The 21,646-nt window shown below is 38.7% G+C and overlaps 2 protein-coding genes across 2 annotated transcripts; both read right to left on the minus strand.

Moving 5' to 3' along the window:
* Window positions 1–8,316: 8,316 nt before the first annotated feature.
* On the minus strand, window positions 8,317–9,418 carry LOC120416911 (cathepsin B-like cysteine proteinase 3). The gene is given in 2 exon segments (XM_039578813.2): window positions 8,317–9,278; window positions 9,281–9,418. Coding segments are annotated over 2 exon segments (1,002 nt in total). The 5' UTR covers window positions 9,348–9,418; the 3' UTR covers window positions 8,317–8,343.
* Window positions 9,419–9,540: 122 nt separating this feature from the next.
* LOC120416563 (luciferin sulfotransferase-like) lies at window positions 9,541–17,079 on the minus strand. Its single transcript, XM_039578299.2, has 6 exons — window positions 16,850–17,079; window positions 16,680–16,792; window positions 16,502–16,623; window positions 16,251–16,446; window positions 16,060–16,186; window positions 9,541–10,008 (listed from the first exon to the last, which is right to left on the minus strand). Exons 1-6 carry the CDS (start codon window positions 16,944–16,946, stop codon window positions 9,617–9,619), a joined length of 1,047 nt encoding a protein of 348 aa, XP_039434233.1. The 5' UTR covers window positions 16,947–17,079; the 3' UTR covers window positions 9,541–9,616.
* Window positions 17,080–21,646: the final 4,567 nt, after the last annotated feature.

The following is a 21,646-nucleotide window of genomic DNA, read 5'->3' on the forward strand; positions in this document are numbered from 1 at the left end:
GAAAATCGAATGGATAGCACGTCAAAATGCGTTTTTTTCAGTAGGTTAAAATATTTAATCAAAACAGCAATCTTTTTCAAAATTAGTATTTTATTTATCATATTGTATTGTATTTTTAATAACTATAACACAACAAAATCACATCTCGGCAATGCCGGCCGGATCGCACAAACATAAAAAAAAAATCAACAGGAATTCCCTTGCTTTACCGCATCGCCTCTTGCTGTTTCTCCGTCACTGGTCAATGGCCACAGGATATTCCTCCGAGCCCTTTTTGGACACTGTTTGCACTCGAAACTTTATCAAAATTCGATCCACTGCGGTCTTGATACTCCAGAACTCGATTTCCTGAAAACATGAAGAAAAACTTTTTAGCTAAGCATTTTTTTTATAACAATGAAAATGCTTACCGTGTTAAAAACGATTCCTCTTGAATTTTGTTTGTACAATATTAATTTTAACAAATTAAAACTTTTTGGCCTGAGGACGAGCTCCGCAAGTGCCTTTTTCTTTCTCGCCATCTTGCCTAATGAATTTCCGAGAAAAACTGCCCACTTGACTTTCAAATTCAAAACATACAGTTTTAACGTGGTTTCCACTTCACTATCATGGGAAAAGACTGATAGGGCCAATCCAAGAGAAATTCACTAGAATCCAACGTGAATACCATGCGATAAAAGAATGAAAAGGTTTTGGCTAGCAATCAGCTGGTTTCAAATGATTATCACGTCCATGTGGCATGTAAATCATGTTAGGGTCAAAGGAAAAGCATGCTGAATTACCGTGTTTATATTTCGAGCATCTCACGTGAAAAAACATTTGAATTTGCTATGTCAGTTTCTTTCAGTGTAGAGAAGCCGACCGTCATGACATGCTCTCCTTCACAGCCACACCTATGGGATGCCACTTCATTCCAAAGGTCTCTGCCTTACAAAAGGTTTACACAGTTTCTTGAACTCACGAAGATTAGTTGTCGCTCTCGTTGACTCCGGTAGCATGTTGAACAAGTTGTATCCTATGTAGAATAGCGAGTTCTGTGTGCACGATTTCTTAAAATTCAGCAATCTGATATCTCCTGCTTGCCTAGTAAAATGTCGATGAACGTCTCTTCCACACTGTACAGTTTTTGTCAAGTGTTGTGGTGCCAATCCGTTAACAACTTTAAAAATAAACACTAATGTACTATACTCCACACGTTGCCTAATCGACATCCACTGCAGAGAGTCAAGCATCAAAATTCTTGGTGTCAATCTGTCACATCTAAGTATCATCCTCATAGCTTTACTCTGTACGATCTGCATCCTCTTCCGTTGCTGGTTCGTGGCAAGAAACAGAATTGAAGCGCAGTAGTCAAAATGTGGTGCAATCAGCGTTTTGTAGACCATAATTTTGTTGTCAAACGATAGGTAGCGATTGATTCTGCAGAGGACACCCAACTTCCGAGCAGCTTTCCGAATAGTGTAGTCCACGTGTTCCGCAAAAGAGAGCTTTTCGTCCAACATTACACCAAGGTACTTGATGGCATTAACCCGCTCGACCAATTCACCGTCGACAGATATTGTACAGTTACTTTCACTCCTCCTTGTTGTCACTACCATGTATTTTGTTTTGCTGACGTTCAGTTTCAGCTTTTTCCATTTCAGCCAATCCGCGAACACTGCTAGCTCGTTATTCATGATCTCGTAGCACTCGTCTAGTTTGTCTCCAGCAACATATATCACGGTGTCGTCAGCAAACAGGTTAACACATGCCCGCCTAAGTGCTTTCGTCAGGTCGTTTATGTATAGGATAAACAGTAGTGGTCCCAGCACGCTCCCTTGTGGAACACCCAACTCTACTGCTTCTGCTTCTGATACTGAGTTGTTATACCGTGTAATTTGGGTTCTGTACTCCAGATAGCTTTAAAACCACCTCCAAACGTCCCCTTTAATCCTGTTTCGCCGCAACACTTCCAACAACTTCCGCCGATCAATAGTTTCAAAAGCACGTTTCAAGTCAACAAACACCGTTAGGATAAACTTATTGTTCTCGATAGACTGCTTCCACTTCAGCATCAACAGGTTAAGGGCTGATTCACACGAGTGCTGCTTTCTGAATCCTGATTGTTCCTCGATAAGTAATCCGGCCCGATCAACGTACTCCACCAGCTGCTCCCTTACAACCGTCTCCAAAACCTTCTCGTAGATTGGCAGCATGTTTATTGGTCTCCGGTCTTCTGCACGCGTCGAGTTCGGTACCTTCGGAATCGGCACCACCACAGATTTCTTCCATTCTTGAGGGAAAACACCCAGGTTCAATGAACTGTTGATAATATCGAGCAGCTTATCTCCTACAACATCCATAGCGTCCTCCAACACACGTTTCGAGATGTTCTCGACTCCTGCACAGTTTTTCATCGCTGCTACAATCTTTCGAAGCTTTTCCATAGAAATGGGTTGGAACTGGCTGAATTCCGAGATGTCCAGCGTACGCACAGTGGGTAACGGGTCTTGCTGAGGTTGATTCACAGTCGGGATGGAATCGTGTATCTCCTTCACACTCTTGATGAAGTAATGGTTCAGTCTGTTCGCCGTCTCTTCATCGCTGCACGGCTCAGTTTTGTCGTCGAAGATAATTTCCTTTTCGGGCGTTCCTCCAGGTTTTATCAAATCTTTTAAACATCTCCATAACTTCTTTGAATCTCCACTGCAGCTCTGAATCTCTTGCTGAACCGAACTATTTTTCGCTTTTTGCAGCTCTCGCACGTACTCATTCCGGAATTGTTTGTACCGTTCCCAGTGTTCCGCGCAGTTCGTTGTCTTGAAAATTTTGTATGCTTCGTCTCGCTTTAGTTTCACCGCTTGTAAGTGTGGAGTAAACCACCGTTTGGTGTCTGCTGAGCGTCGCATACGTGTTTCCGTAAGTTGTCCTACTGCTGTTGCTAGAGCTCTGCTAAACTGCTGTGCTTTTTCATCCACCGGCAAATTGTTTCTCCACAGGGTCTCATCACACAATAAAGTGTTTTGCAGCCGTCCCTTAGAATACTTTCTCCAGCATGTGTACTCCGTTTTCTTCTCCGGCATGTTTATTTTACAAACTCCTTCCACGTTGATTCCCAATGTCTCGTGATCTGTAATTCTCCAATCTGCTAGTACTTTTACAGTACAGTCTTCAACGTTTGCAAACACCAAGTCAATAGTAGTGCGGCTTCTGACACTGATCCGAGTGTGTTTCAATACTTTTTGCTCTAGTCCAACTGCATCCGCAATGTTTTTCAGGTCCCTTGAGTAGCCTTCGTTATTCCAGCAGATATTGAAATCACCACTTATCACATTCGTTTTGTCATCCGCCATAACTTGTTGAAGCCAGTTTTCAAAGCTGTCCAAGAAATCCCTGTCGCTGCTGCTAGGTGAATGATACACTCCTCCAAAAATACCGTTGAATTGTTGATGGTGAATCTCTATCGCCAGCATCCAATTATCCCCCGCAGTCTGGTTCGAAACAGTTGTCGCTCGTAGGCGATCGCCAACAAACATTGTCACTCCTCCAGTGTGAGATGATCGCGAGAGACAGTTTATCATGTTGTACTTCCGAATGTTGTAGTTCTCCAGATGGTGCGATGCTGTCAGGTGCGTTTCCGTCAGGATAACAACCTTTGGCTCTAGTTTCTCTACAAGATGCACCAGCTCATCAAAGTGCGACGATATTCCAGCAATGTTCATACTGATGACTTCCGGTTTCTCTGGTTGCTACAGCGTGAAATCGACTTATTTTTCTCGTCGTTTTTTGAACCTCAAGTAAACAGGACAGTCGACACTCCAGGCAGCATGGTCAACGGCAATATCCAGCTTCTGTTCTACACGGAACTTTTCACAGTTGATACATTTTTCTTGGGTCGCTTTACACTCCTTCACGCGATGATTTTCGCTGCAAATCGGGCATATCTCACTTTCCACTTTGCAATCAGCACCTTTATGATTGAATCCACAGCACTTGAAACAACGCAGAACGTCCACACCGTCGAAAAAACGGCAACGGTCCCATCCAACGTTGAGTTTTTCCAGCTCCATCACCTTAAAGAATGTCGCAGCGTCCAGTTCCACAATCGCAGAGTACTGGGTTGCCTTGGGTTGCTCAGGAACTTCCGCAGTTTGAAGTGCTTGAGACCTTGAAAGACGTCATTCTGGCTGACCAGCGTTTCCTGTAGTTCCTCTTCCTCATACTCCTCATTCATTCCAACTATTTTGATTGTAGGTTTAATGCTTTCTCGTACAGACACGTCAAATTTATCTCCCATTGCCTTCTTGACACTCTCCTTCAGCTGTTTCGACGATCCTTCATCCTTCAAAACTACCATTACCGCTCCATCTTTGCCTTGAATCACGCGACTGACGTTCAAATTTTTCGGGTTCACTTTCTTTTTCAGCTCTTCCCTTGTGCTTCCGGCTTCCGTACCCTGCTTAGGCTTGATAACGATAACCGGCTCCGGTTTCTTGTACTGCTTTGGGGCTGTCGGCTCTGCTTCATCTGGTGGTTTCGCTGCTTTTTGCTTTCCGCGCCCATTTTTGGTCACTTCCGCAAACGACAACGTTGATTTGGGTGTCTCCTCAACGTTTGCAACATTAGACACTGGCGTTTCCGGTTTATTTTTCTTGGTTTCTGATCGAAGAACTCGTCCATTTTGCTCCTTATTATCTTTTTGCACTGTCACATTAGAGTTATTTTTCACTAATTCACTTTTAACAATTTTTCGCACTTTTTGTTCAAAGTTTTTTACCAATTCGACGACACACGCGAGATCATTTAATTTGTTGACAATTTCATCTAATGTTTTATTACAGTGTCCAGCATCGTACTCATACCCGTGCAATGCATAACACGCATCACACACAAAGACTGCGTTGTGGATCTTTCTCAGCTGATCGATCTCCACCGCGGTAGCACCGGGCAAGCAGTTTGTGTGTATTTCGAGTCTACAGTGACCGAAACATTCTAACGTCTCGTCTTCTTCTGTGATGGCCTATCTACAATCACTTAGCTTAGAAAATTTCACTTAGCTTAGGAATTTGAATCAATGGAAATGAATCTGAGTTTCTACAATGGAAAAGTAATCAAATTAGAAACTGACGTTTGGTTTGGAAAATTTCAAAATCTACGGTAAGTTGACGTTTCCATATCAAAGGTAAACAAACAACTGCATAGCAACGTATATCAGCCCAGCAAGTTTTCTAAGTTGATTGTGGATGACGAACGTAAGTTGCAGACTTTCCTAAGTAACTACTTTACTTAGATGTTCTAAGCTAAGTGATTGTAGATAGGCCATGATCGGTTTCGCACACTGCGCGCAAGGCTGCATGTGTGTATCACCGTCTTTGACCATTTCTACTAGAGACCCTAAATAGGGAGACTGGTCTAAGCTTGCTAAATCGATCTGGCAACGTATGTTTTGAGCTTGGCAACACTGATAAGTTTTGCTGGGCGTAAAGGCAAATGCTCGTTTGGATACGTCAAACTCGCGTTTGTTTGGGTACGTCAAATTCACTTCGTCCAGTCTCCCTATTTAGGATCTCTAATTTCTACTGGTCTGGGCACTTGCCCGTGTAGAACAAACAAAAAACAAATGCAACAAGGGTACTTAGCTTCGAAACAGAGGCAGGATTAAAACTCGACGAAAAAATCAGTCTTCTGTTGCAAATCAGGACTGCACTCCAATGTTAGCTCACTGCACAGATCTTTCCTCGTCAACACAAAAATTTTGATGGAAAAACACTAGTTTTAACACCCTTTAAATTTAATTTTCCAGCCCGCTCATTTGAGACACAAACAACGGACACTCCGGCTACGTAACTAAATGTATATAAAAAATCTCGAAAATAAAATAAATACGTATTTTGGGAAATTGAGTTTTTGTGAAAAAAATATTGATAAAAAATCTGCATGTTTTTTCCGCTTGCATTTGAAAAAGTCTTATTAATACTTCAATTTTCGTTTAGACCGTGTTTTAATTAAAGAACCTTAGTCTGAGAATATTTTTATCGGAATCCTCGGGAAATTTCACGTAACATACTCATAATATAAAAAAAAATGTATAAAAATAGAAATAACAGGGCATGGTCTAAACATTTGAATGAAAGAAGAGTTTTAAAGTGTATTTTACACCTGCCCAGTTGTTTTGCAATCTTTAGTTTTCAAAAACTTTTGTGGTGCTGTACATTGGAATTCCACAAAAATTGAAAATATTTTTTATCGATTCCAGACATGCTAAATATGTTGTTAAACGCAGGAAAATGCACTTCTATTGTTTTCAATTTGTTAGTCTTCTATTTGAGCAGTTCTCTTCGAAATCGATCTTTTTTTTAATATTAATTTTTGTATTTTTTAATCCGGCTGAAACTTTTTTGGTGCCTTCGGTATGCCCAAAGAAGCCATTTTGCATCATTAGTTTGTCCATATAATTTTCCATGCAAATTTGGCAGCTGTCCATACAAAAATGATATATGAAAATTCAAAAATCTGTATCTATTGATGGAATTTTTTGATCGATTTGATGTCTTCGGGAAAGTTGTAGGTATGGATAAGGACTACACTGAAAAAAATGATACACGATAAAATAAAATTTGGTAATTTTTATTTAATTTTTTGTCACTAAAACTTGATTTGCAAAAAAAACAACACTATTTTTATTTTTATTATATTTTTTGATATGTTTTAGGGGACATAAAATGCCAACTTTTCAGAAATTTCCAGGTTGAGCAAAAAATCTTTGACCGAGTTCTAATCTAATCTAATCTAATCGAACACAGGCGCAGCCAGTCCGAAGAAAAAAACCGGGAAGAACTTATGGTTAGATTAAGCCTCAAGTTCCTTCTTGTCATTATTAATGATTGCAGTACTTTCGAGAACCCCCGAAGTGTATTACACTCATTAAAGCGGCCCGGCCTACTGCGTTAACCGCATGAGACAGATTCTATGAACGGATCCCACATTTCATAGAACCATCAGGGGAAGAAGAAGAAGCCGGGGACATACCGTACCAACCGGTTCGAGTTATTTATAGATTATAATGGTGTGTGGTGTGTAGGGGAATCGTTGGGGAAGGGATTTTTGTATTATATATTAGATGACCTTGTGACATTATTTCACCACTACGGATTAATTCACTCAAGGGGTATTAATCCCTTGATGGCCAAATGGCTAGAGCATCCGACTTCCAATCCAAAGGTGTGAGTTCGAATCTCACCCTGATTCTATGCGTTTTTGTTCATATTCAAAGTTCATTTACAGTCGAATAATTTCAAGGAGACCGGTCGGGAATCGAACTCTGAACCTTCCACTTATGAGGCAGAAGCCGTAGCCATTAATCCACGGGCAGGTCTGCAAAAAATCTTTGACCGAGTTATGAATATTCGAATCAACACTATTTTTTTTTAAATCGAAATATTGGTCGCAAAAATTTTTCAACTTCATTTTTCGATGTATAATCAAATTTGCAATCAAAAAGTACTTTGGTGAAATTTTCATAAAGTGCACCGTTTTCAAGTTATAGCCATTTTTAGGTAACTTTTTTGAAAATAGTCGCAGTTTTCCATTTTTTTTAAATTAGTGCACATGTTTGTCCACTTTTGAAAAAATATTTTTGAAAAGCTGAGAAAATTCTCTATATTTTGCTTTTTTGAACTTTGTTGATACGACCTATAGTTGCTGAGATATTGCCATGCAAAGGCTTAAAAAGCAGAAAAATTGATGTTTTCAAAGTAAACAAAAATTTAGATTTTTACTAAAACTGCGATTTTTCTTTAACTTTTATATGGCACTACAAAATAATTATGAATTTATGAAAATCCATGCGAAACAAATTGCAAATTTTTTTTATGAAGCATTATCAGATTTTTGTATTTTCAACTTTTAAATTGTCTGGAATATTTTGAATATTCAAATTAGATGGATACCTACATAAAAAAACAATATTGAATTCTTGCTGGTTACAATTTCATTCTCATTTGAAAACTGAATAAAAGAAACATTGACTTTATATCTGACGCTTTCGGAAAAATACAAGCCAAGCCAAAACTAGTTTCAATATCGTTGGCAGCTTCGTTTCACGTGTTGCTTATCTCGTTATCTTAATTGTAGGTCCACTCGAACCTGTTGGCGTTGTTCCAAAACGTACGATTTGAAGAAAGAATCCACAAAACTTGACGCTGCTGATAGTGAAGCCAGCTGATCGTACACTGTAGATTAGGGTTCATTGCACTCGATTTGCTTGTAGAGACTAATCTAAACCGACCAACAAATGATCATTCGAATGGACTTGTGAGAACGTAATGAATTGTGTGATTTTAGAAAACAACTATTTATTGCACTTTAAAGCTGTGGCAACCCAGCGATCACGGTCGATTCGATGCCCAAATGGTTCGACCCGCGCAGCATCTTGAAGAAGCCCTTGTCGCCCCACGTGTCACCGTACGAGTTGGCGATCAGCCAGTACGGGGTGCCGTTCTCCGTTCCCCATCCTACGATTCGGATGGCGTGCATTCCGACCTTTTTGCCGACCACGTGTTTGTAAACTCCACTGTGGTAGAAATAGAAATCTTCGAACACTTCGAAACCGGTGGCAACCGGTCCGTTGGTCATGATCTCCAGCTGGATCATCCGGGCGTTATTTGGAATTTTGTAAGCGGTTGCACCGAAGAACTTGTCCTTGCGGTACTTGCGATCGTACCCATTGATGCAATGGTGGAGACACTTCGGGTTCTTCTTCTCGTGATGACAACCCACGAACGGGTACGAGCAAGGTTCAAACGGGTACGGCTTGCAACCCTCGGACGAGTTGTACGGTGCTCCGCTAACCAACCCCGCGTCGACCCAGTACTGGAAGGCCGTTCCGTCCAGGAAGCCACCATTACACCCATTGCCACAGTCCTTGCAGCAACCCATCAAATCTTCCGTGGCCAGTTCCAGGTTGACCTCACCATCCGAGTGGATGCACAACCGATCGGACATAACACTCACGGTGGCCACTGCCCAGCACGATCCACACGTGCCCTGGTTCCGGACCGAGTGGATCGACTGACAGAACGGCCACTTTTCTCGCGCATCAAACCGGTCTGGAATCACTACCTCGTCCAGACTGCTCGCGTGCAGCCGTTTCGACGGAAGGGTAAAGTCCAGCGGACTCTCGTAGATGCCCTTGATCGAGCGGAACTCCCCGAAGCGGATTCCACCCCGGAACGCGGTGTCCGGGGTCCAGGTTTTGGCCCGGGCCAGCACCTGCTCCAGGAAGCTGTCGTTGAACGGCGGTCGTCCAGGCGGGAACTTAACGTAACGGTAACGCAGATGACCAAACAGGACCAGGTTGTCCAGGCCATGATCGCAGGAATTAAAGTGTGATCGCGGGCAGGTTGAAATCTAGACTGAGGATTGCGATCGAATGATTCGAATAGCGGCAGGTTGATAACGAAATTAGCGAAGATCAGCACATTTCGGTAAGAGGTAAGTGCACCATGAAGACTGATAAGAAGACAAGGAATGAAACTGGGACGAAAGCAAAAGCAATTTCTCTCGTTCAAACACATTTATTTATTAACAAAAACAATCAACAACATTTTACTAAGAGTACCACAACGATCAACCACCTTCAAACCTCCGGAAATCTCATATCCGTCTTGGCCAAATGTCGCTCCGACCAAACCCGAATCCGTTCCTTAATCTCGTCCGTCAGTTCGCTCCCGGATCCGTTGACCTGGCCCTTGCGGATAAAGTCCTGCGCCTTGGAGTTTAAAATTCCGGCCGCCTTCAGTTCTTCTCCGTTTACGGAGGTGTTATTTTTGAAGTTTCGAATGCTCAAGTGATCGACCAGCGTGGCCACCTGCTCGTCGGAGAGGTCGGGTTTGCCCAGGAAGGCGCCCACCTTGCGGATCGTGGCCGGTAAGTCCTTGTTCATGTCCTCGTAGAACATAAAAAGCACGTTCGGAAGTGAGCGTGCCTGCCAGCCTTCGCGCAGGTGGGACCAGTACGGTGACCAGGGAGCTGGGGGAAGAGAGCACAAGTTATAAAGTGGTAAAAGTTTTAAATGGAGGTTAAAAATACCATGCGTCTCCATCAATCTTTCAGTAATAAATATAACGTTTCATGGAGACGCAGGGTGTTTTGAAGCTTTTTAAAGACATCACCTGAAAGACAATACAATCTCAACAATCAATATTTTTTGTTTTAGTGTGTTCAATTTATTGATAATAGTTTTTTTTCTGTTTATCATTCAGATCCAAGAACAAGATAACCAAGTAATTTTAGAATTAAAAAGTGCTGTACTTCAAACTCTAATCAAATGGTGTACTAGCAGCAAAACTTGATTTTTTCAGCACTCGTCGTATTTATTCTACTCGGTTAACCCACGGTTACGACACGACTGTCATCCACATACAAAGCGAGTGAAGTCAAAATCGAACCAAGATCGAATCAAGTTTTAAGCGCGTGGCATTTGAAAAGGTCGTATGCGGACATAAATTACATAAGTAAAAACTTTTTTCAGTTTTTGTTTTGCTTTAGAAAGATTTATATTAAATCTCAAATTTGAACTAGGGGAACAGCATATAATTCCATCGAGAACCTAATGTTGGCATATCAGCACTTTGGTGTTCAGTTACAGCTAGTTTAAAGCATTTTCGACAGAAATTTAGTTAGTATTTTGAAGGCGTAATTCATTTTAATACAAAAAAAGCTATCCACTTAACGACCCCAGGGTCTTTTGTGTGCTCTGTTGTAAGTGTCTGCGCATTTCTAGGCGTCCGAAGGTTATGTGTGGTAAGTCACCCAAAACTTATTTTACGCAAATGGATCGACGTTTTACTTCCCCATCCGATAGACGGCCAGGAGGATAAGGCGGGAATCGAACCCGCGCCCCATAGCAACTTAGGGATCATTTTAATACAACGGACAGGAAATATCAAACAAATTTTATTTTGTTTCTCTCGAACGGCCAAGTAGAACTTTGTTTTATTGTTTTAATAAATTTTAAATGTGAAAAAAACGTAATGCTTGTAATTATCTCGCATATATATGCAAAAAAAAGTAAAAACCGAGGTAGAAACTAACACAAAAACATAACTTGGATAAAAAATATGTATTTATTTCATACGACCATTTCAAAAAACATACGTAAACAATATTGACAGCGCCTCTGGTGGGGACTTCAGGAAACTGAATGCATGTCAGATCCCAGGGTTAACCTCGTTGAATCAGGGGGAGAGGGGGTAATATGCACCCCCTAAGGGAAAACTGTGTTTTCTCAACCATTATAGCATTACTGTGGAAGAATTTTTTTCGATGTTCTTAAACAACTCAAGGGGTTGGAAACTCTTAGAGCTATAATTATTATGTTACCCAGTATATCAAAATATATGTTAGTATACTTATTATTTCCTTTACATATTTCCAGTATACTTACCAATATACTGAGAGTATCTTAATATACTAACCGTTTATTGCTTTTCGGTTAGTATACTAACAAGTATACTGGAATATCGTTAGTATACTCAGTATTCCTAAGTAATATTAGAGTTCCCAGCCCCTTGAAACAACTATTATTCTTCGTCATCCATGTGAAAAAAGTCTTAAAACATCTCAAAACTGTTCAAAAATATTCAATTTCTAAAAAAAATGATTCATTTCAAACAACCATGCGGGGCAAAATGCACCACAACATTGGGGCAAAATGCACCGGGTAAGAGCAGTTTTCACTAGTCACCACTAGATGACACCGCTGTTTTTACAAAGGAGCTTCACAGTGATGCATTTTGCCCCGACCACGCTTTTTGCAGAAAATTTAATTCGCGATTAAAAGCTCAAAAATTCCGACAGATGGCGCAAAGCGTCGAAGAATGACGATTCAAATTTTCGCTTTTCGGTTACATAGGAATGCAAATTTAAAATTGAATTTACAGCTCTTAGAACAACTTTTGAGAAAAAATTCAAGTAGTACGAATGTAAACTTTTTGCCCTCTATAAATTAACGCAATAAAAAAAATTTTGAAAAAAAATAATTTTTAAAAAATAATATTGTTTAAAATGATAGAGCAACAAAAGTTAACAATGTATCAGCTCGAATTTTTGCTCAAATGTTGTTTTGAACGCTGGAATTTAACAAAACAGAATTTGCATATATAACCTCAAAGGGCGGAAATTTCAATCGACATTCTTCGCTCTGTTCTGCTACTCAACACTAGGTGTCGCATGGCGTTTGGCTCTTGAACGGCAATTGAGAGATTCGACAGAAACGTGCACGCATCCTGGTGGCGAGTAGAAGCACTACGCAACGATGTTCGGAATGACAGCGTGCTTGGAAATATTTTTTTTTTGCAGTTTTTGATTTTTATTTCCTTCAAATATTTTTTAACGTCGATGAAAGTTATTGTAAAGTGTGGCAATCGCATAAACGAATCGAATGATGTATAAATCATAGGGGCTGAGTTAATTTTTCATGTTTTTTCCTCAAATTTACCAAAAAGATCTTTTGAAAAATTGATTTAAATATGATTTATTTAATTGATAATGCTCCTTATGTGTGTATTATTGATAGAACAAACTATTAGAGTCATATTACAGCATAATTACAATCATTTTCTCAAAAAATTGCCAGTTATTCGAATTTTTCCAAAAAATTCCAAAAAATCACCAAAATGCATTTTTAAGGTCAATATTTTGGTCAAAGGGGAAGAAAAGTAAAGTTTAAACACTTTTTCATAACATTTCATCATTACTTTTAACTTTTGCAACATTTAACTCAAGTTATCCAAAATATCGATCATCTTTTTAGAAAAATCGTTTAAACAAAATACCAGTCACAATTAATCACTACAAATCACCACGCATTATGATCGTTAGCGAAATTGCCACACTTTGCAATACCCCACTTTTCTGAAAATGCTTGATTTTTCATCATAAACGCGATTTTTTCCTAAAAACTGCTCAAACTGTATGGGGCCTGTCATTCCGAACACCGCTGAAACAACAGCGAACCTAGCGGAAAAAACGTCGTCGAATTCTTCAATTAAAGATGCATTTTTTGATGTTTTTGGACTCATCTATTTACAGAATAACGAAGATTATGGCAAAAAATATATACCTCAACACTTACAATAACAATGAATCCTTTTTTAATCGTCCAAAAATCATAGTGAAAATTCAATAAAAATTAGATGAAAACACAACATTTTAAAATTTTGCAAATAACTTAAGCTGTTTTTATACCATGATTTTTCCAGCATTGTTTAGCAGTGTTAAGCTTCCAATTTATATGATTTTTTACTCGAAAAATTCTTCCAAATACCGTTAAAAACAGGGGGTGCATTTTGCCCCGGGGGTGCATATAACCCCCTCTCCCCCTATTTTCGAAATATATCAAAAAATCTCAACCATTTGATACCCATATTGCAAAAAACTGAAATTTTCAGTATTTTTTAACGAAAATACGTAATTTTGTGAAAATTTTGAGTATTTTTTTATTATAACTTTCGAAATGTTTGAAAAAGTCCTGATCATTTCATATACAGTACTTGTTCGGTAACTGGGCTGAGAACGTAGCCCAGTCACCGAATGCTACTCGCTAACTGGGCTGAACCAAAAATAACGAGGGGACCACCGATGCATAATATTTTCCTGATGAAATATAAAAAAATAAGTTAATCAAATTTATTTGCAATGCTTACTTTTCATTTTTTTTTTCAATAGTAAATTGAAATTAAATAAAGGTTTGAAAAGTATTATTGCATCCATTTACCCCTCGGTCATTTCGGTTTGTTTTGACGTTTGTCTGCTTTTTTACTGGGCTACGGCCCAGTTATCGAGCGCCCAGTTAAAAAGCGGCCCAGTTAAACATCCCCCAGTTACCGAACAAGTACTGTTAACTGCCCCTGATCGCATAAATGTCCCATATGCATTTTCATCGTTTTTGAGTTAATGATGCAGTTTGGTTCAAAATCGTGTGCCCTTTCAGAAAAGCCTATAACATCCAGTACTTTGTTCTAGAATTCAGGAGGAAATCCAGTTTTTTTCGCGAAAACTTAACACGTAGCCTTATGTGTGGGACAAACTTCAAGTGCGTTTTTCTCAGCTTGATGTTTTTGCATATGGGACATTTATGCGAACATGGGCAGTGTATTGCTATAACAATAATTTTGAGTATTTTTCTAAAAACATTGCATTTTAAAAATACAGGAAAAAACGTATTTTTATGAAAAAAATCATGTAAATTGAAATGGATAGCTGATATCCCGATTCCGAATCCCTATAACTTTATAAAGTTTGGACGATTTTTCATAGTATTATAGTCAATGTCTCTCATAAAGCCCAAATCCCATAAGCTTTGTGCTTCAATTAAGCACTGGGGCGATCTTAACTGAGGCTGCTGAACGAATCAAAACCGGGGCATGACTGTATGTATTTTTCCGATCTGTGGTTCCAAAATTCAAAATATACAAAAAATTGTTAGTGATCTATTTGATTCAAAATACAAACATAAATGATGTTTAAATAGTTTACAATCAATTGAGTGAGTTTTGCAATGTATGTTTTAATTTTCAGCGCGCTTTTTTGTTCCCTAAAACATACCAGAAAATTAAAAAAAAATGAATCTTGGGTGAGATTTCTTTTCCAAAAAACACATATGCTATTTATTAGATATTTTTAGTTTCTCCTCATCCTCATAAAACAGTGTTCCAAGGAGTCCGTTTGTCTGTGTAAGGAAGAAGTTCGTCGTTCGGTCGCTCTTCGATAATAATCATTTTCGACGTGTTTTCAGTAGATTTATAAGTTTTCGTTGAAACGAAACGATTAAAACAGACATAAAGAAGAGAAATTTAATGAAATCTAGTGCAAATTGCAGAGAATTTTTAAGATTTTCTGCATTTTAAAGCAATATTTTCTTCTTCCTATTTATGTTGTTATTGTGCTTCTTGCAGCGCAATGCTTTCCTTGTCACATTGTGTTCAAACGTCAGTTTTGCTGCGTGGGCATGTCTCTTCTCTCACGCTGTCACCTCTCGGAAATATGAGTGCTTGTTTTGATTGTGGTACAGTAAAGCTAGAATTTTGCCAACGGTTTTCTGGGAACTGCAAAGGTTCTTCTAGACTATTTTTTCCCTTGTTTTGACAAGATTTGGATTATCATCCGCATTGTGTTCGGGAGTTTTCGGTAACTGCGCTTCTTAGCAACAGTGAACATGTTTCGGTCGTTTCACGTGAATTCGCCGTCGTCGTTTGAGCTGTTTCGTTGTATGATGGCATATTGTGAACTTGCGTCGCGTACGGAAAGTTTCGCTATCGGGCATTACATCTGGGCGAGGAAACGGCGCTGGATATGCAACATTTTTTAAACTGGACCTGGAAATCATCACCATTTAAGAAAGACAGCAGTTGCTTCGGAAATTTGGTGAGATCAGTCCATATCGGACTTTTTGATAACTGATATATTCTTGCTTGCTACTTACTAAATACACGCCAGTCCCAGTTTCGCCTGACGTTTAAAGTTTAAGCGGGGCCGGGCAATGCCCAGTGACCTCGGAATTGGACCGCAAGGAGCTCTGTAATTCTGAAATGGGTCACTGGAAGCAGCGCAAGGGCTGACACCACCTAATGCCCGGGACTGAGATAAGCTGAATCAGCATAACCAAGTCTGATACAAACTATGCTTTCCCATAATTTCGCTGCCGGCCAGCGGTTATTGGATTGGACCACACACACACATCCTTATAAAAAAGTGTTCCAATTTTGAGGATTTTGCACAAACCCTCAACTGTTCCAAATTTGAGGAAGTTTTTTTAAACAAGATATAAAAATAAAATTTAAAAAAAAGGTTGGGGTTTGGCTACAGTTTTTTTAACATTGAATGAAACAATTTATATCAAAAATCCCATAATATTTATCATGTTCGGTTGACTAGGAAAGCTAAAATGTTACACGGAGAAAATTGTTCTCAAAATCGTGAACATGCGTTCATGAAATTTGGAACCACGAACGTAGTGTTGACATTCCATGCCACGTTTTTTTAAAAATGATCTAACTCAATAACACAAGTCAAACTTACTCAGATCCTTTTCAAAGTAGTTGTAGAACGTTTCAAAATCGCCGACGTATCCTTGCGTGCGGTACAATTTGTTCAGATGATAGTAAGACACAACCACATCGGACGGATTTCTAGCAACGTAAATGACCTAAAATTATTCAATTCAATGAGCAAAATTTAGAAGCTTGTAAATGTTGCGATTAGTTTGATACTTTAGCTTGGACGTGAAAAATGCTCGGTGGCAGCAGTGAAATGGGGAAATGTGTCTTGATGAATCGCTGGCCGGTCAACGAGTTCAGATAGTCGTACGCTGGTTTGGAGGCTGCCTCGATGATCTCACGGTGCTCGGGACACGTGGCTTCCGCTAGAAATTGCTTCTTCACCTCATCGTGCATGTAGATGTGGAATCTGTAAATTTTATTATTTTTATTATTAAGTTTAATTAATTGCAATTCTGTCTTACTCAAAAAATGGGAATCGTTTCGTCAGTTTTTCCTTGCCAGCAGCCTCAAAGTCCAGGTCGTTGCAAATCAGCCAAAGCATCTCTTGAGTCCAAGTTGTACCCGATCGGGGGTACGTGCAAATCTATATTTTTTTGTAATTGTTTTATTGATCCAGATAGGAAATATCAGTCAACTCACCCAAACATCATCGGGTCTGGCTTGAAAGTTGTAGAAATTTTCGGCACAATTTAAAAACTTGCTGGGAAAGAACCATTTCTCATCGCCAGCTTGCACGAAGCCAGTTTTCTCACCTTAAACAATTATTTATACTAAATTTCTCGTCTAGTTATAAACACACACAATTTTACCATGAAAGTGCTCCAAAAGTTGCGAATTGAGCGGTTCCTCCACGAACTTTACACTAAAGGGAAACTTTTCCTCGCCTTTGTTATTGTTGAACTCCATCGTCCCCGCGAGAGGAATGTGCAAAGTCAGGCCTGTGCAGAGTCACTGTTCAAACCGTGTGTGTTCACGACGACCGTGCTGATCGACGGTTAAGCCAACATTGGTCCACCCAAGCCTCTCATTATTATGTGAATTCGGTGGTGTTGTTGATCGGCGTCGTCGTCGTCGTCGTTGTCCCACTTTACGCGCGTCCACGTGAAGAGTTGCGGGGTAAAGCATCCGAAATCGATCATTTAAAATTATTAAATCGTCATTTATTTTTTAAGGATTCTTAGGTAAATTAGAAAAAGCTATTTGTTTGGTAAATAAAAACCCAAGTTAAGATGAAATCCTAAGCTGATGAAAACAGCAAACAATTTACAATAATATTATTCTTATTTTTAAAAACAATTTGTCCAACAACTGCCCTTTGCCCCACACCCGAAAACAGAGCCAGATAAGCGTACGGGCCGAAAACTCACGCAACGCGAAAGGAGAGAGTTTTGGTAAAAGTCGAGTCAAGTTGCCGTCTCGGGCCCATCATTTTTCGGCACTCGATCCACGCGCCTTTTCGCGTCTGGTTGAAGCTAGTGACTGGTTCAAGTGGTAGATTACGGACTCATGAACACTAGAATACCCACCAATTTGATGTTTTGAATGGTGAAACCGGAACTAAAAATGGTTGAATATTCGGAGTGAAGCGGATTTTCATTAATTTATTTTAAATCATAGCTGAGTAATAATTTTGAAGCAACCTCAAAATTCATTTGTTTTTATTTGGCCGAAAATGATTGAGGCAAAGCAATGTTCCTAAAACCAGTTTTCACCAACTAAAATTTAGATCTCTTTCTCCGGTCTTGAAAACTGAATCATATTTTTGATGTTTAAATTTAAGCATAACAAAAACAATTCGTTGAATTTTTCATAACCGAAGTAAAATTCTTGAATGCTTCAAGCCAACTTGAAACAGACAAGCACTACTGAGTATTCACTAACAGAGAATATTGCTAATAACTCGTATCGTAGATTTCCAGGTATGAATAAGTCTAATGCATTTTTATTTGAAGTTTATGTCCCTCGACTCTCAATCAAGGATGAATGTAAAGTTAGCAAAGGAATTGGGTACTAAAGCCCTATGTAAATTTTTATGTACAACGGTAAAAAACACGATCAAAAACCATTTCTGATCACTTTTTTTCATTTTAATGCAAAAAAATAATAATGACAAGACAACATTTTTTCGATGGATCAACTATGGTCCCCTTGAAACGAGCTGTCAAGTAGGAGCTTTTCTGCCAAGAAGGACCGCGAGGTTAATTTTTCAAAATTGATTTAAAAATCCATTTTAAACTCTTTGTGGTCGTACAAACGGTCATTGTACTCAGAAAAATAAGCTTTATCACTGTAAACAATAATATTAGAAATCTAAGCTTCATTTTAGGACCCAATTCAATTGAACTTTCAGACCTTGATCCCAACAGGGTCGAATTATTTTTCCCCAAATTTTGATAGATAATCAGTGGGTTGACGCCTTTCTCACATTTAAAGGGTGCTATCCAAAATGCAAAAAGTGCGTAAATAACACTTAAGTGCTTACAACTTTTGATAGAGTTGTCAGATCTTTAATGTTTTGGACGCGTTGGAAAACTCTTTTGAATACCTATCCAGAGATCCGGATCCGGACAACGTTTTCATCAACATATTTGAGATCCGGCCTCCAAAAAGCGTATAAATAACACTTAAGTGCTTATAACTTTTGATAAATTTATCAGATCTTCAATGTCTTGGACACGTTGGAAAGGTCTTTTCTTACAAAAACCACCCTTTTTACAATCTTCCGGACTTTTGTTAAAATCGTTTTCTTAGCACAACTTTTGATGTACTTAACTAAACTGCATTATTTTAAATAGCGACTTATGGGACCCCAAGACGGATCGAATGACGCCAAAACGGACAAAATCGGTTCAGCCAATGTCGAGATAATCGAGTGACATTTTTTGATCAACATCCCACCACACACACAGACATTTGCTCAGAATTTGATTCTGAGTCGATAGGTATACATGAAGGTGGGTCTAAGAGGTCTAATTGAGAAGTTCATTTTTCGTGTGATTTTATAGCCTTTCCTCAGTAACGTGAGAAAGGCAAAAAAATGCGTTGAAATAATTCCTGATTTTCTCAATTCCTCAAATGTTTTTTTTGTGGTTTTGAACAAGCTGCTTTGACGTTTAGCATTGATTCAACAAAAATCATGATTTTCAAATCAACAAAACGTTTTGTTGATTCAAATATGCCATATTTTTCTGCGTTTATAAACTTTGGAGAAGATGTTTTTTTTTTAATAATTGGACCATGTGCAGGCATTTTTGTTAGCTAGTGTTATCAGTTAATGAATTCCACGCCAAATTGACCGAATAATTACAATTCTGAGCTAGATTGTTTTGTTCAAAAAACCTATTTTTTGTTATTTTTCTATAAATATTGAGCTACAGTCCAGACTCGATTATCCGAAGCCTCAATTATACACCCAAACGAAAAATATATCTCAAAATCTGCAACAGTGAATTTGCTGCAGAAAATGTTATATTTTATTACATTTTTTGCAGCAAGCCCATAGATCATTTTTGCCCGCGCGTAAACACGTCAGCGATCTGCAGTTCTCACCAACACATAGAATGCTGGCGCGTCCCCGAGCAACAATCTAGAGAGAACATTATGTTCGCGCTCTGTCCCTCACCAATCATCCAGCGTCCATGGGGCGGTGGTAGCGTGTCGGATCAGCAACCTAGAAGTTGATGGTTCAATCCTCGTTCTGTTAGGGTGTTTTTTTCTGCAATACAATCAATCTGCCGTCGGTAATGTCGATAATTGTAGGTAACGGGCAAAAATGTCATACCCCTATATCGCAAAAAATGCATGAGGACAGTTTTCATGCAGATTCTGATATACTTTCATGCTGCCATGCATCAAAATCATGCGACCGCCGGTTGGGTGTATGAAGTTTTGATTATCCGAAGTTCGATTATCCGAAGGTTTGTATGGGACTTCGGATAATCGAATCATGAACCATTTTTTTCAGTTTTTTTCTTTTTCTTGTTTTAATCTTCAAATTCGAGTTGTGCGACCCAATTTTAGTCGAAATTGAATAGTTGATTGCCTTTTCAATATTAAAATGCGTTTTTTTATTACTCAGTCACCGCCATATCGGCCACCAACTTGGATTACACAATTTTAAATCACTTTAGAGTAGTCAAAAACTACACTACACAGAAAAAAAAATAATAATACTACAATATTACAATATTACATCTGGGAAGGAGTACATCTTTTATGTCAGAAAAATGTGTAATTTTACCTCTGGAAATGTGTAATTTTACCACTTTTCTGGTGTAATGTCACTTTTTCAGTCTAAATTGAAGTAAAATTACATCATAAAAGAGGTAATATTCAACCTTCCAAAATTACAGCTTCCAAATTTACATTATTTTTTTCTGTGTACGATGTTTTTTCTTGATTCGATTATCCTAAGTGAAATTTTTCCGAGGCCTTCGGATATTCGCGTCTGGATTTTATTTAATTTCACTCCAATTCGACTTGAATTTTCCGCTCTGGCTGGGAGGGCGGCCTATCTCGCCTAGGGAAAAGGTCAAAATTTTGGGGGCATTGAACCACTCTGGGCAATGGACCATTTTTGATTTTTATTATACACCCAACTGGCAGTCGCATGATTGTGATGCATGGCGGCATGAAAGTATATCAGAATCTGCATGAAATCTGTCCTCATGCATTTTTTGCGATATAGGAGTATGACATTTTTGCCCGTTACCGACAATTATCGACATTACCGACGGCTTTTTGTTTGTATTTCACAAAAAAACACTTATCAGAACGAGGATTGAACCACCAACTTCTTGGTTAATGATCCGACGCGCTACCACCGCGCCATGGACGCTTGATGAAAAGTGAGTGAAAGAGCACCAACATATGCTTCTCTGTGGAGTGTTGCTCGGGGACGGGCCAGCTTTATATGTGTTGGTGAGAACTGCAGATCGCTGAAATTTTTACACGCGGCAAAAATGATCTACGGGCTTGCTGCAAAAAATGTTATAAAATATGACATTTTCTGCAGCAAATCCAATGTTGCAGATTTTGAGATATATTTTTCCTTTGGGTGTACAGTCATGAAAACTGCAAGCAAAGCTTACTTTGGGTAAATCTTTTATGTTATAAAAAATCTGTAATTTTAACTCTAAAAATGGTAATTTTATCCACTTTTCTGGGGTAATGTCACTTTTTCAGTCTAAATTGAGGTAAAATTACATCAAAAAAGAGGTAATATTCAATATTCCAAATTGACACAATTTTATACATGTAGAATGGTGGAGGGTTCTGCTTGAACGCCTTTAATATAAAGAGGGAGTCCTCCTAGTGCATTGCAGTGACAAATTTGGCTTAAGTTTTAGTTTGTGAATGTTAAAAACCCAATGTTTTATTTTTGCAATACGTTTTAATTTTTGTTGGAATGATTTTTTTATCAATTTGATTATTTTTAATTCATATGGGAGCATAGTAAACCTATGATATCTACATCTACATTTCAAATAGCGCAAAATCTATTTACAAAGCGCTATTCGAAAAGTTAAGTGGATCAACAGATCATTTGCTTTTATTTTGCTTAAATTTAAAAAAAAGCTTTTCCTAACAATTACACTACATTTCAT

This window comes from Culex pipiens, chromosome 1 (assembly GCF_016801865.2).
Source record: "Culex pipiens pallens isolate TS chromosome 1, TS_CPP_V2, whole genome shotgun sequence".
Classification (NCBI taxonomy): Eukaryota; Metazoa; Arthropoda; class Insecta; order Diptera; family Culicidae; genus Culex; species Culex pipiens.